The sequence below is a fragment of the Talpa occidentalis genome, unplaced genomic scaffold, assembly GCF_014898055.3.
Source record: "Talpa occidentalis isolate TD23 unplaced genomic scaffold, MPIMG_talOcc4v2.1 talOcc4.3, whole genome shotgun sequence".
NCBI lineage: Eukaryota > Metazoa > Chordata > Mammalia > Eulipotyphla > Talpidae > Talpa > Talpa occidentalis.
The window spans coordinates 63,989,527-64,005,380 of NW_023603184.1; the positions used below are offsets into that span (position 1 = coordinate 63,989,527).

General features: G+C 54.4%; 1 protein-coding gene across 1 annotated transcript; it reads right to left on the reverse strand.

The window, feature by feature from the left end:
• Positions 1-9,803: 9,803 nt before the first annotated feature.
• INHBB (inhibin subunit beta B) lies at positions 9,804-15,652 on the reverse strand. The gene is made up of 2 exons (XM_037523218.2): positions 15,157-15,652; positions 9,804-12,541 (listed from the first exon to the last, which is right to left on the reverse strand). The coding sequence occupies exons 1-2, from the start codon at positions 15,599-15,601 to the stop codon at positions 11,766-11,768; spliced, it is 1,221 nt and encodes a 406-aa protein (XP_037379115.1). The 5' UTR covers positions 15,602-15,652; the 3' UTR covers positions 9,804-11,765.
• Positions 15,653-15,854: the final 202 nt, after the last annotated feature.

Here is a 15,854-nt window from a genome sequence, read left to right on the forward strand (position 1 = left end):
CCTACTCTCACCCACAGAGGGCCCCTCATGGCTGGGGAAGCCCAAGGCAAGGTGAGCCCTTAAGCACCAGGCCCCTGGAGACGGGGTGAGGCCCTAGGGGTTAGAGAATATCTAGGTCTGCCTCCAAGAGGCTGCAAATGGAGCCACTCAGGGGGGAAGTCCCATCGATTGCTGTATTGTTGCTGTTAAACTTTTAATCGTGATAAAATACATATAACATTCAATTTGCCATTTTAACCATTATTAAATACTCGACTCCATGGTGTTAAATAAACTCAGGTTTTTGTGCAACCACGACCACCGTCCATTTCCAGAACTAACTGAGACTCTGTGTCCATTCAACACTAACTCCCTATTTCCCCTCTCACAGGCCATGGCTGCATCATTCTACCTTCTGTCTCAGTAAATTTGAATTTTTTAGGTGCTTTATAAAAGTGGAATCATCTCGTACTATCTTTTGTGCCTGCCTTACTTCACTTAGCATAATATCCTCAAGGTGTATTCATGTTGTAGCGTGTGTCAGAATTTCCTTCCTTTATAAGCCTGATTAATATGCCATTGTATCTATATGCCGTAGTTTTGCTTATCCGTTCATCTGTTGATGGACTCATGGGTTGCATCCACCTTTTGGCTATTGTGAGTCATGCTGCTATGAGCATAGGTGTATAAATATCTCTTCAAGACTCTACTTTCAGTTCTTTGGGGCATAAACCCAGCTGTGGGGTGATTGGATCACACAGTAATTTGATTTTTAATTATTTTGAGGAACCTCCTTGCTGCTTTGCCAACGACTATTCCATTTTACATTCCCACCAACATCCACAGGGTTCCAGTTTCTCCTCATCCTGGATGCTTGTTACTTTGCTTGTTTCTTGTTAATAGTAGCCAACCTAAAGGGTATGAAGAGGTCTTGCTGGTTCTAATGTCAACCTTTTTCCTATTATATGCTTAAGCCCACCCTGTGCTGGGTGCCTGAGAGCTGACAAGTCACACAGTGCCCCCTTCGGTCTACAAGACTTTACACTCTCTGTCTAGGAGAGACTCACTCACACTACAACATTCATCTGACTGTGGTTGGCTTTGTGGGGTCCCGTGTCCATGTCTGCACACACTAGCATCAGGGGTCTTGAAGGGCAGTGGCCTCCTAAAAGGGGGCTCCCAGAACAAAGATGAACAGGGGAACCCAGCCAAGGAAGAACAGTAATTTTTTTTCTATAAGGGTTGCACTCAATATTTTAGGCTTTGCAGTCATAACAAACATATAAGTGATGAGATCACTGTACCCCAATAAAACTTGACAGACACTAAATTTGAATTTCATAATTTTCATGTCAGACAATATATTCTTTGGATTTGTTTTCAACCATTTTGAAATGTACAAGCCATTCTTAGTTTGTGGATGGCCTGTTAACCATAGTTTACCAAAACCTGTTCTGAAATTGGCGGTGGCATTGCGAAGGTACATGGTACTACTCAGCTACTAAGACACAACCTTCTCAGAACTCCTTCAGCTGGACCCCCTCGATGGGGTCAGGCACCCCCAGGAGACCAGGCGCCATGATGGAACATGGTGTGGAGCGTGAGCCACACAGGTGTTGGCCCTTGGTGCCTGCTCCTTGCTCACCCATCCATGCGTGGCTCTGGTACCCTGTTGATGGCAGCAAGGAAACCCATGGGCACCTGCTAAAGGGGAAGATTTGAGACAAATAGTAGGGGATACAATACCATGAATTCTGGGGCAAATGGTGCTGGACTGGTTTGCTTCACTGCTTTAAAGCAACACCAGGGCCCTATTTCAGCTTTGGCCTGGAAGGAGGGTCATGCTGGTAGCCCTGAGAGACTAGCTTGGGCTCTACAAGTCGTAAGGCCGTCAGGAGGAGTGAGGAGAGTTCTCTTTCTCCCCAGGGTCAGCCAGCTTCACAAGGTCAGCAGGGTATAGACCCCACAGGCCAGAGGACCAGTGTCCAAGGACCTGAGATTAAATTTCAATTCCTCCCTGTCATATGGCGTGACCTTGGGCACGTCACTTATACTGTCTGCACTTCAGTGCGGAGTAGAAAAGATAAAACCTTCCAGAGCTGTGGTGAATTAGTCGGATTAAAATGTCAAGGGCTTGGAAGAGTTCTTGGCACATCTTGAGCACTTAATCAGTGGTAGTTGTTATTATTTTTATCTCCTTTGATCCACATAACAAACCTAGGAAGTAAATACTATTATTAAGCCCACTGCATGATAAAGAAATTGAGGCACAGAGAGGTTAAGTAACTAGCCTGTGGGCACACAGCATGGTGTTGGCGTTTAGAAATCCACATCATAGTGTGTCTGTGGGCCTAAACTCTTAAGCTCCTAGCCTGTGAGCCCTCTAGGACAATCATAAGAGCAGAGACTCCTAGGCCAGGGTGGATCCTCCAGAAAGGTATCTCGGGATTGTTCAGCCTAGACCCTCCTCCTGCCTTCCCACTGTGCGCTCATAGTCCTACCTCTCACTCTCCAGAATGTCCATGCATACCCCAGTGCCAGGAGGATCACGTCTTGGAAGTTCTGACTCTGCTTGGAGGACCCATAGGCCCATGTCCAGAGCAAGCACAGGGGAAGCAGCTACTGCTACTAAGCTGAGTTCTATTACCTGTGGGCCCCAGACAAGTCACAGCCTTTCCAACACCAAACCAGCACTTCCCCGACTGCTGTGCTGGCCGTCTCCCGCTGTAAACTCCAGCGACGGGAGGTGAGGCCTGTACCAGCCTTCAGCTCAGCATGGGTGAGACGCAGTGCTCTGTGCTAAGCCAACACTCTGTCCCACCACCAAGACTAGAGTCACGGTGCCTAGAGACATAGGATGGCACCAAGAGACATAGGATGATCCTGAAAGTCAAGTTTGCTAGGCCTGCTGGTCTCTGCCTGGGAGCCGAAGTTGGCTCAGGATGACGTGCCATCAGATCGCCATCTCAAACCTCCAGGGGCCCTGCCTTTCTGACAGGAATGAGGACCCATGAGACTGCAGTAACTGTCTACAAACAGACAGGGGTGCTGACCCCTAGCAGGGAAGGGACTCTGTGCCTGGCACATGTACCAGGCACTTAATGAACACTACAGGAATGAATGACTGAACCATCTAATTCAATTTCATATGAGAAAACCGTAGGCTAGAGGAGGTTAAAAAAAAATCCCTCTGAGATCACACAATGGAGTGGCAGGGCATGGACAAGGCAATCAATCAGCAAGTATTTATTGAGCACCTAATGTGGTCCAGGTACTCTTCCTGGCACCAGGGATTCAGCAATGCACAGACAGGACCCCAGCCCACATGGAGCTTATAGTCTGCCTCCTGAATCCAGTTCTCTGACTCCTACTTTGGGGTGCTTACTCCCTCCAATTTAGCTGACATGGGGCCCAGGCTCAGCTCCTCCGGGGGAGATGGTGGGCAGCGCTGGATGGTGGGCAGGCCTGTGGCGCTGACTCGGGGCTGTGTACTCTCCACTCCCTTCCAGCACCGTTGGAGCATTAATCATTAATGTCGAAATAATTGACATTCATTAGTGCGCCAGTCATACACGGGAAAGTAGAGCGGCATTAACCAATTCTACTCTTGGTGATTGATGAATTAAAGCTGAGCTTTTATGAGACACCCTCGGGAGGCAAACCGCACTCTCCTGGGAGCAGAAGACAAGCACAGAAAGAGATCCCTTCTTCAGGAGACCCGGAGTGCCCGGGAGGAGCCGGGAAGCCACCAGGACACTTCGTTGGAGCCCGGGCCCTAGGTTGCCACCCAGTCGGGTTGGCGTCGCCTTTGGCAGCAGCAGCTGCTGTGTACGTACAGGGCTGAGCTTCATGAAGCCTGAACACTCCAGGCAAATTACAGGTTTTTGAAAATGCTATTGCATAAATCACCTGCGGGGCACGGGATGCTCTTAAAAGGGAGAAAAATAACAGAGGTGTGGTCAGGAGTGCCAGCCCGGCCAGCAGCGCTCGCTGGCAGTCTTAGCTCGAGCTGAGCCTCTCCCTGGGCCCTGCAGTCCCCCATTCTCCTCCTCTGGCCTCAGTTGCTTTGCCAGGGAGATGGGTGAGCAGAGGCAGCCTTCTCACCCAGAAGGCGTTCCTTCACTCATTGAACAAGCATGTGTTAAATGAGCAGGCTCAGGGCCATGAGGGAGATGAGCACACACCGGCTCCCCTGCGTCCAGGCTTGCAGCCTCACGGGGGAGGCAGGTGTGTACATGGTCGGCGATCACATAGGTGGGAGAAGAATTCCCTGAGTCCTGAAGAATGAATCACCGTTGCCAAGTAAAGAGGGGGAGAAAGGGTGTTCTGGCCAGCGATGGGCACTTGAGGCCCAGAGAGGATGGAGGTGAGAGAGGTGAGGTCTGGATGGGAACTAAAGCCCCAACTAAGGGCAAGCAGGACCGGCAGGCTCTCGTGGAGAAACAGGTGGCCACGCCTGGGGCGCTGCTCAACCCCTCAGCCATCAGATGTTGTCCAGACACACACACATGACCCAGGGGCCAAGAGAGTCTCCCTCCCGCACCTGCGGACCCTGGAGGCTGACAGGGGCTAGAATCATCACCCAGAAATCCATCCACCCTCAGCCCCATTCCCAGGTCTGAGAGGAGATGGCAGGTCAGGCGCTGGGGGTAGAAGTGAGGTGGAAGTGTCCACCGGAAAGGGGCCAGTAAGGAGAGAGCGCAGCAGGAGCACAGCAGGAGCTGGAGGAGAACGTCCAACTGCAAAAAGCTCTGTGAGATAACGGGGGTTCCACCCTCCCGCCAGCACCCCCACTTGCCTCTGTACCCCAGCAGACCAGGATCTCAGGAGCTTCCCAACCTCCTCCGGAAGATGCTGCTGCCCACAAGCCCCTCTCTATCTCCCCCAGGTGACGGAGGCACACAAGATGCTCCCTATGCCGGGGGTGGGGGAGTTAGTAAAGGTTCTGTCCGCAACACTCTTTCTCTGCCCCTTTTCTCCTTCGCCTCTACCTCTCTCCCGATCTCTGTCTCTATGGCTATTTGCCCTGAAGAGTCCAAGAATCCATGCTGGAAATCCCACTGAAATGATTGGTGTGCATTTTCTCAGCGCTTGTTGGGTCCTCATGAGCATCAGAATTTCCAGGGGTCTTGTGTGCCTTCAGACAGGCCCTCACTCCTGCTCACAGCATGGCCATTCTCATCCTCTGCTCCCACTGGAGAGACACTCTCCGGGGGCCCTGTGGGGAAGGGCTGGGATAGGAGGAGGGCCGGGAAGCAGCTGAGTGGCTTCTCTAGGGCTCAGCCAGCTGCAGCCCCTCAGTTGTTCCCAGGCTCCTTTGCAGAGGCCTGCCCCACCTCTTCCTGGGGTTCAAGGACCTTGAGGGTGTCTTGAGAACATTGAAGAGAAAGGAGGCAGCCTCTGAAAGCCACAAGTACAGCTCCACCTCTTGAATCACTATGAGGCCTCAAGCAAGACGCTCAGATTTCCTGAACCTCAGCTTCCTCATCAGTAAAATGGGCACACTTCACCTGTCTGACAGGGAGGTTGTAAAGATTAACGAGACTGTTGCGAAATACTGTATCAGATGGCAGTACGTCCTCGGTAAAAGTTAGATGACACCATCGTCATTATGGTCACCATTATCATCACCTCTCTGCATGTTCATTGAATGAATAACTGAGCAGAAAAGGGGAGTGCTCCAGGGAGGCCTGTCAGGGGAAGAGGAAGGGCGGGGCTTGGGCTGGGCACCCAGCACCACTCCTGACACAGAGAAACATGCTGGGAAAACAGCAACAGCAAAACCACATCAGAGCCCGGCCCGTTCCAACTAAGCCCCTTAATGCTCATTAACCCTCTGAGCCTGTGGGCCCATGCTAGGTACTGTCTTCCCCATTTTACAGATGAGGACACTGAGACGTTGGTCCAAGCTGGTCTAGGAAAAATGAGGCGAGTTGTCCTGGAGTCCAAGTTCCCAGAGCTTATTCTGAGTGATCCATGCAGGCGGCACCATCGGAGCTAGGCCACTGGCTCCCTGCCCCTGCCCTGTTTCACTAAATCTATAATCCATTCATTCATCTCATCTACCTGGCATGGATAGCGATCCGCACATCAAGAGAGGAACAGTTCAATGCGCAGATGCCAGCAATAGTGCAAGCTGGAGTCACGGACAGAGGTAGGGAGCAGTCCCCTCCCCACTAAAGGCCAAGAATATTCTGAACTCACACCTCTCCACTCTTCCTGGTTACCCCCTCCCCCAGAACAGCCATGTCTCCCTCACCCTCCTTCTGGGCAGCCCGGGGACTACTGGTGACTTTAGCAACAACTCTGGGAGCAGATCTAAGCTCTGCTACTTAGGAGATATGTGAAATTGAATGGCTGGCTTGCTCATTCTCAGCCTCCATTTTTTATCTATAAAATGACCCCAAGGGTCGTTATGAAGACTAAGCTGATCCCCTAGACCATTACATCAGGCACCCAGGAAATGTTTGTTGATTGACTGAATGAATGACCAGATGGTATCATTCCCTTTTAAAGTGCTCTGGCTTTGAGGCTGCAAAAACACCATGATTCCCCCTGGCACTGAGTGGCGAGGGTAAGGCAGCAGAGGCTATGAAACCACACTGAGGGCAACCTCGCAGGCCACAGAAATGCCTGTATGCTCACAGCCCAGCCTTCCTTATATCTACCTGGCTTGAAGGTGAGTGTAGATTCCAACTAAAATAGCCCAAATTTGGAAATCTAATCACCCCAATCACAAAGTACATAACGAGCCAGTGCATGAGGAAGAAAACAAAAATTCACACTGCCAGATAGGACACCACAATCACAGTCTCCAATGCCACGCAAGGCCTCACACCCAACCACACGTACACACTCACTCACAACCTCAAAGAGCCAACCACATACCCCAGTGACACGCGGCCACCATCAGTCTCATCCCCCTACATCTCAGCAGGTCACATCTAGACTCACAAAACAGCACTGCACCCACAGCCCCCCCCACCCCCTCCTCTGCAATAACAACCATCCCCCATCCCCACACAGCCAAGCCCACAACTGCCCACCCACAGCCCTGCATAGCTCAGGGGCTCCCAGAGCCCATCATCCCCACCCACTCACACCCTCGGCCTCCCATACAGCAGGCCCTGATCCTCTTGCACAGCCCACAGGTAATTTGTTATTTGCTCCAAACATCCCTTTGAAAGCCCAGTAACTGGATTGGGGCTACTCCCAGAGCCTCTGCCCACAAGAAGGTGTTTTGTTTTTGCTTCTTTGCTTGCACCAGCGTACTTTCTCCAGCCCACAGAAGTCTCAGAGGCTCAGTGACAGCCTGTGGCCTCCTCCCCTCCCCCAGTCCCAGTCCCTGCCTTCACAGGAGGTTTAGGAAGCAGGGCTGTTGGTTTTTCCAAGGTAGGATGACCTGCTAGGCCCCTTGGGGTGCCCCAGCAAGAGTTCCCACAGGGCCTTGCAGAGAACGTGCTAAGCCTGGTGCTGTGCCAGCCTGAATTCCCAGGGTGTCAGGGGCCTGGCCACCGTGGGGGAGCCGTCCACATCCTTCTCCCAGGCTCCGGCCTGGACCTGTGGTAAGGACACTGGCACACAAGTCTGACACATAGTAGGACCTCCTTAATGCTGCTGCCAGCCTGGCCTGGGTGGTAAGGAGCCCCAATGTGTGCTCCACTGATCAGGGCCTGAGTGGGCTGGGAGAGAAAACAGACACAGGATACCTCTGCCACCTGGGACTTCAGCCCCCCTGTCTAGGAAATAGGGGAGAAGGAAGGTAGGTGGGGGGCTGTCTGCACATGGGTTGCCCCACCCCCGCCCTGCCAGCCTTGGGCTCCACAGAGTTGCTGAGGACTCAGGGCATGTCTGCAGGTTAGCCGGGATCTGGATCCCCTACGGTTGGTCACACCCAGCACAGAAGGCGGGTGGGGTGGCAGCCTCCCTCTCTGCCTCGTCTGCCTAACCCCCTGGCCCCATGAGAGGCTAAAGACCTGGCGACCTGAGGAAGGAAAGAAGCAGGAGAGGGGAGAGGGGAGAGGGGCCTTAAAGGAGAGATGGAAGGACCTGGGGCCGAAGCCCTGGGCCCAGAGATAGTGCGGGGCCGGGGTGGTGCTGCTCTCTGGGCCTGCGGTGTGAGGCTCCCGGCAACTCCGGAAGGGCCAGCACCCTCTGGTCAGGCCCACTGGGAAGATAAGGGGAGAGAAAGGGACAAAAACAAACGTAAAAAGGGATTAATAACCGCGGAGAGAAGGAACAGGGGAGCCCTGGCCACAGACGCACAGGAAGGAGCTGCACGGCCCTCCTGGAGGGAGGACACCAGCCCTGGAACAGGGAACCCCTGCGATTGCATCTTTCAGAAACAGATCGTCACCTACCATTGCCCCAGGGGCCCAGCCCCAAGACACGTGTGTCAGCTCAGGGCAGCAAAGGGCTGCTCGGGGATGCGTCTACCCACTGACCTTCTGACCTGGGAGTCTCAGGCCCTTCCTGGGGCTACTTGGAGACGCATGCTCCACCCTGCAAAGCTCAGCCCCAAGAGGCCTCTGGAGGTGCTCAATGTCCAAACAACAGAGGCACTCCAGTGGCCCCCTCACCGCCTCTCCTACAGGCTGCCCGCAAAAATTCCTGGGCCGGGGGTGAAGCAGGGGCTGGGCTGAGATCCTGGAGCAACCTGCAACTGGGCATGGCCCAGCACAGAGCAAGGGCAGTTCATGCCCTGAAACGCCCAGGCAAGGCCTGTCCTTATGAAATTTCCTTTTTTGTCCCCACAAATTTTCACTCTGTTCAAGATTTTGCTGATCGCAAATTTATCCCTCAGAATGAAAGCCTGGCAGAGCAGTAATTCTCTTGGACAGGCAAAGAATGGAAAAAGGGGCCAGAGGCCGCCTCCTCCCACCCACTGGCTAGACGAAGAGATATGCCCCTCCATGACCGCCTCCCTCAGTTTCCCCATTGTTGCCTTACTAGGGTTAGATAATTCTTGAGGTTCCCTCTTGTTCAAATATCCTATGGTTTTCTGGGAAGACCACCATGACCCCAAAATCAAGGAGTAGCCCCGCCCATCCTGCAGGACCTCAGACGAAGGCCCGGCCTCCGGGCTGCCATTCTGCCATGGGGAACAGGTGGACAAGCGGTGGCACCTGAGCTCAAATGCCCAGGGTGACACTACAAGCTGTGTGACCTCAGGCAAGCTCTGAACCTCTCTGAACTCCGTGTCCCAAGCTTTGGAAAATGAAGATGCAACCATTCCCCACAAAGGTGTGACAGAGGGACTACACAGCAACCCCACTCAGTGGCTAGCTCATGTCCCACCTGGAGCTGCACTCGAACTGTTCTTACTATTACAGTCACCACCACCTGCCACCCTTACAATCCCACAGGGATGGGCAATTAGCAGCCTCGAGGTGTGATTGCAGGTTATACTTCCAGCCCAAGATAGGGGGCCTCCTCTGGGGTCCAGGCCTCTGAACTAGTAAGTGGAGGTGTGCACAGAGGTCAGGTGGGCTTGTGTCCTCGGTTTCACGTTCCTTTCCCTGGAGGGGGGCTTCGCTGGCACTTTCAAATGGTAATAGATGCAGTCTTGGTGAAACATAATTAGTTTGGGGACTAGAAGGGTAAACAAATGTGTAACTCATGAATTTGCTAATTGTCCTTCATTTTGATCTTCTGCCACTTCTCCTAGATTCTGACATCCGTGCTTGTGGCAAGGACTCAGAGCGCCGGCGCGGGCCAGGGAGGCAACTGGCCTCCAAGCCTCACACCTGGTCTTGCTCTTTCCCCAGCCGCCACCTCCAGCCCAGGCCCCACCGCCCCACATAACACGCAAGGCAGGAAGCCCGTGGCACTCAATCTTTTATTTTTCTTAAACTGTACACAAATGTAAAATACTTTAACAGCAAGTCTATGGGAAAATTGTTTGGTTTTAAATTATTATGAAACAGAACCTAAGGGGAGCTTTATTAAATAAACATAAAGATGGGGATTTAAGGATACACACCTGCATTCTACCATCGTCATTCTTACTCTACCTTCTGGGTGTGTAAGGATAGAAAAAGACACATCAAACTGAATAAACAAAATCCATTTATACCCTGAAACATTGGCAGGCCACTCAAGGGATTGTTCAGAACGTTATCTCATATAAGATGGCCTCACCATCTAATAAAAATTAAAACTGATCTGTTGGCCTCTTTGGTTCCAAAATTATGTATAATACATTAAACTGTATTTTTTTTTTTTGCTGCTATAAAAATAACTTCTTTTTTCAAATGGCAGTTTCTGACTAATCATGCAACTAAATCAGTGCAAACATTAAAAGCAATCATTCGCTTAAAAAAGAAGCAAAGGATTTCATTTCAAGTATAAAAAATATAAAAAGAGTCGTACGAGTCCAGTTTCATCTAGTGTGGGTCAACCCTTTAAATTGCATAGTTCACGTGCACTTGGTCATCTAGGGGCGAGCGAGTTCAGTGCTCTGCCAAGGGCCACTTCTGGACACACGCAGATGGGCAAGTGCTATATCATGTGCGTTCAGGCAGGTCTGCAAGTGCTAGGAGGGGCGGGCAGGCGGGCAGGCGGGTGGGCCCACATCCGTGGCCGGCCCTGGTGGAGTCCACGTGGGCAACTTCTGCAAAGCAGTTGAAAACCTTCCCCATCTCTCCAAAGACCAGTTAAACTGCTCCCCTCCCTCACCCCTTGCTGAGAGGGCACCTGCCCATCCCCCCCAGCATTTCCAGAATACCCCCAAACCACCATTTCCTCCTCTGGGCGCCTCCTCTTGCCTGGGGTCATTTCCACCCCTCCCCATCGGATCCTGGAGGAAAAGCCCTGGTTGGAGGATGCAGAATGCAACTTTTTTTTTCCTTCCCATTCATATCAATTCAAATTTTAATTTAAAAGGTCATACTAGTAAAGTCCCTTATCAATTATACAGTTGGAATGAATGACCTGTCAACTGCTACTGATCAGTTAAAGCATCAAATTAAAACCGACCATTTTTACTCCCTCCCCCTCCCCAGCCCCAAAACACACACACACACATCTAAGTCACCGGGGGACCCAAGCCATAGTCAAAAGGTCATCAGGTCATCGCCACTGCTCCACAGTCTCTAGCAGGTTGTGTCCATTCCGGATCTCTTTCCCTGTACAGGAGCAGGAGAGGACTGGCACCCCTGGTCCTGTGGCATGAAGAATCCCGGGCAGGTATCCTGGCGCGCGTTGGAACAGAAGATGTTGAGGCAAGGCTGCCCTTGCACAAGCAAAAGGGGACACGCAGCCCTCCCACCTGCCTGCAGCCTCCCCACCCCCGCATCTGCTTTTCCTCCCAGTGGCTCTCATGCTCGCTCTCTCTCTGTGTCTCTGTCTTTGTGCTTTTATGTGTGCTCGGAAGGCGCGATTCAGAGTGGCCGGGCCAGCTGGTGGGAATGGTGGCTGCTCACCCCATTCTCTCCCACTGACAGGCATTGGTAGCTAAGCTGCCATTTGTCACCGCATCCATTTGCTGGTATCCTGGAGGCTGCTGTGTGGGTGGCAGGATGCGTCTGGCTGTGCGTGTCTACGTGTGCATTTTAAAGTATTTCATGTCATTTGAGGGTTCCCACTCTGGTTTTGACTGACTGCTCGATGAAGTAGTAGGAAAATGGTTCAGTCCTTACCCTGGCACCTTCCAGGCACCCCAATGGAACCACCGCGCTCAACCCACGATGCACCCTGCTCCCGTCGGGGCTGAAAGGAGCCCATCCGGGATTGTCTTTGCACCCGGCTGCGGCAGCCTGGCCGCTGCAGCCCCGCCAACGCCACCGTCAGGCGCAGCCGCACTCCTCCACGATCATGTTGGGCACGTCCCGCTTGACAATGTTGTACTCGTCGTCAAAGTAGAGCATGGACATGGTGCTCAGCTTGGTGGGGATGCAGCAGGAGTTCACCGTGCCGGGGTTCAGGCCCCGCATGCGGTACTGATTCACCACGGCTGTGTGGAAGGAGGAGGCAGAGCCAGGGACTCCCGCCAGGTAGGCCGGGCAGCTGCCTTCACAGTAGTTCCCATAGTAGCCAGTGGGCGCGATGATCCAATCATTCCAACCGATGAGGCGGAAGTCGATGAAGAACTGTTGCCTGCAACAGAGGTTGGTCCGGCCATCACACTCCAGGCCCCGCTTTCGAATGCGGTGCCTGCTGTCACCCAGCCGTGCCTGCACGACCACAAAGGGCCGGTGCGACTCCTCACCAGGGTCCACAAACACAGGCACCACGGCCAGCTCCTGGCAGCCATCGCACTGCACGTCCAGGTTGAGTCGCCGCTCGCCCCGCTCAAACAAGGCCTGGATGGCCTCCGTGAGCGGGAAGGTGTGCCAGCCGCTGCGCTTGAGGTCCACCCTCTTCTCCACCACATTCCACCGGTCTCCGTGGCCCTGCTCCTGGAAGTACACCTTGACCCGCACCTTCCGCCGACTGCCCTTCTCCAGGACGTAGGGCAGCAGTTTCAGGTAAAGCCACAGGCTGGCCTGTACCACAAACAGGTTCTGGTTGCCTTCGTTGGAGATGAAGAAGTACAGGCGGACCCGGGAGGAGGCGAGGCCATCTGCAGAGAAGTGGGAGAGCAGGCCAAGTTAATTCAAGGAGAACACAAGGCAATGGGGGAAAGAGACTGCTGCTCGATGCTGGAATGTGAGCGCGCCACGCAGCTGGAAAACGTTATTGACCAGAAACACCGATCCTGGGGCCAGGGTCTCTGACGGCAACCGTAATAGCAAAGAAAATGGTCTCCCATTGAGAAACCCAGATCAGGTTGGAGCTGGAGGGTCCAGGCCTAGAAAACCCTGCCTCACCTCTCCCGGGCCAGGGCTCCCTGGAGACAGGCTATCAGGCCTCAAAGTTCAACAGAGGAACTTGTCAGGAGGCCAAGATCCTAACAAGTTGTTATGGGTATCTGCAAAATCTGAAAAACAAAACCAGGATCACACCAAAGATCTGGGGGTGGGTTGCTCCAGGAGAGTTTTGAGATTTTTTTTGTTTTGTTTTTCAGAGGGGTTTTGTTTTTGTTTTGTTTTTTTTTTTTGTTGTTGTTGTTGGTTTTTGGTTTTTTTTTTTTTTTTTTTTTTTTTTTGGTTAACTTAGGGCATTGCAAAATCAAGCTGAGCCACCTACTGCCTCTTTCCAGTGTTTACCTAAGCATGATCTGATCCAACCCCAGTAGAACCTCCACTGCAAACAAGCGAGCCCTACTCAGATTTCTGACACAGTAACGTGTGCTTGGGAGACTGCAAAGCGCAGTCCTCCTTTCTGAGTAATTGCAAGGGACAGGACATTCAGTCTTGATTCTTGAGGTCTACTCCTTTGAGGAGACCCTGGCTCCCCGTTAATGGGGTGTTCAAAATCTCCATTAAAAGGGGGGGAGGCTGGCTTATTAGTTTTCTCAATAATTCAGCTCAACCAGAAGAGAGGCTGTGCCAACCAGAGACAATCCTCTCTCATCCAGCATTTCAGTGACCCTTCACTCTGACAATCTCTACTTTTTCTTTTCTGTCTGTATTTCTTTCTTTCTTTCTTTTCTTTTCTTTTCTTTTTTTTTTTTCCAGGAAGAACAAATAAGGCAACTGTGTGACCATGGCTGGTTTCATCAAACCTCCTACCACTGCTCCCCTCCGGCCCCCTCCTCAGGCCTGGCTCTTCTAATAACACTGACATCTGACTTTGAAATGGGGGAAAGTGCAGCCTTAAAAGCTGGTCTTGGACGAGCTGCCTGTGACCTGAATCTGTTATTTATAAGTCAAAGAGCTGGCTCCGTGAAACGGACCAGAAATATAACAGCCCCTGCTGTCATTTTGTGCCACCGGGACCAAAAGGCCTCCTCGACCTTCCAGAATCACATTTCTACTCTGGGCCCCAAAGCACCTTTTAATCCAAGCTCTCTAATTGCACGTGGAGCTTTCCCTGACTCGGTGGGACAGCTAAAACGGCAATGCATTTCTTTCTAAGCACAAACCAGCCCCTGATTGTCTCTGCTTTTCTCCACACCCGGCCATGCAAAACTTTTCATCCCTTTTCATCCCAGGGCTGCACCAGCACAGTCAGTCTGCTGCCTAGGAAGGTGGGGGGGAATTTGCAGCCTGGGGACACAACTACTCCCCCCCCCAACACACACACACACACACACCAGGCTCCCTGCCCACACCCCCGCCCTGTGGGTACCAGTATTTCCCCCTCTGCGACCTTCTCCGCAGTCCCCTCGGCACTAATGGGGCTGAGCTCCAGGCACAAAAGCCAGTCTGGCTCATTCAAGTCCTGAAAAGGACAGCAGAGTCGACAGCACTTGCAGCATTTCAGCCTGGGCACATTTTTCTCCTTCCTTTAAAGTTCGGGAAGATTTTCCTTTCTCTCTTGATTTTTATATTTAGACAGCGGTAGAGATTTGCAATCCAGGGCCCAGGGAAAATTCCAGAAAGAACTCCTACCCTTTGTTAACTACAAACTCTGCGGCTCTCAGGCGAGGGGGCTGCTGCCGCTGCCAGGCCCGCCGAGAGGCACGGGGCTGCCCCTGAGCCGCGGCTTTCTCTGCGTAAATGATGAGACCTGTTGAGAAGCCTGCCTTCCGCCCGATGCCGGTGCCCACACAATCGGAAGAGAGGTTGCCTAGCTCTCCCCAGCGAGGCTTCAGCAATCCTGGCAAGCCCACGCCGCCCGCCCGGCGATGGAAGCGGCCCGGGGGCCTCTCACGCAGGCACACACACACATACACACACACACTCACACACACACACACACACTCGCTCCTCCGGCCCACGGATATCAACAAGCACACACATCTCCATCCACACTGCTAAGCCTACACTCCGATCGTGGGAAACAAAAACATTAAGCAATCACCAAGCAAGTGCCCGCGGAGCCCGGGCCGCAGCATCTGCAGGGAGGGGGCCGCGCGCCCGGAGGCTCTGGGGCCCGACTCCCCAGAGCAGGGGCGGGAAGGAAGACGCTTCGCCGCGGGGGTGCGCGCCCTGGGACGGGGTCAGCGCGGCCGGGGAGAGGGCGACAGTCGGGACGCACCGCCCCGGGCCAGGCGCGAGCGGGCCAGGTCGGGAATCCGGCTGCCCCGGGGCACGCAGACTGCGGCAGCCGCCCGGAGCCGGCCCGGAGAAGGGGGTGCGGGCGGGAGGCAGGGCCAAGCCTGGGGGCCGGGGGGCCGGGGGGCCGACCCACCTGTCTCCGCGAAGCTGATGATCTCGGAGACGCGCTCCTGGCCGTCGGCTCCCGGGCTGGCGTGGCCGTCGAGGTGCGGGATCTCCACGCGGCCGTCCTCGCGCACCTTGCCCGCGTGCAGCTTGCGCAGGGCCGTGACCATGGCGGCCTTGGGCACGGCGTGCGTGATGTTGGGCCGGCCCCGCATCTGCAGGCGGCTCAGGATGTGCCGCTTCACCGCCTCCAGGAAGTCGCCGTCCACTCGGCCCAGCTCCTCGGGCCGCCGGAAGCCGCCGCACGACGTGCAGGTGTCCTGCGGGCCGCCGGGGGCCCCGGGCGGCGCGGGCGGCGGCGCGGCGGGCGAAGGCGGGGGCGTGGGCGAGCCCCCGGCCTCGGGCCCCAGCCAGCCGGCCGCCAGCAGCAGAAGGCAGGCGGCCCCCAGCGCCCTCCCGGGCAGCCCGTCCATGGTGCGCCGCTGGCGACGAGGGCGCCCGCCGCGAGGCGAGCCGAGCCGAGCGCAGGGCCTGGCTCCGGGCTCCCTCCCGGCGCGCCGCCCCGCCCCGCCCCCGCCGCGCCCGCGCCCGCCGGGGGCCTCCGCCCGCCGCCCGGAGGGCCGCCGCCGGCTCGCAGGGGAGGGGGCCCGCCCGGGCGCGGGGTTCCCGCCGGCGGGGTGGGGGCTGCGGGGCGCGGGGCTGGAGGGCGCGCGGGGCGAAGCGGGG

Bases quoted from the DNA above. Each gene is read 5' to 3' on its own strand.
- INHBB (XM_037523218.2), bottom strand. From the start codon at position 15,601: ATGGACGGGCTGCCCGGGAGGGCGCTGGGGGCCGCCTGCCTTCTGCTG. The intron at 12,542-15,156 runs GTGGGTCGGCCC...ACTTCTCTGCAG, and splicing joins CATCAGCTTCGCGGAGACAG to ATGGCCTCGCCTCCTCCCGG.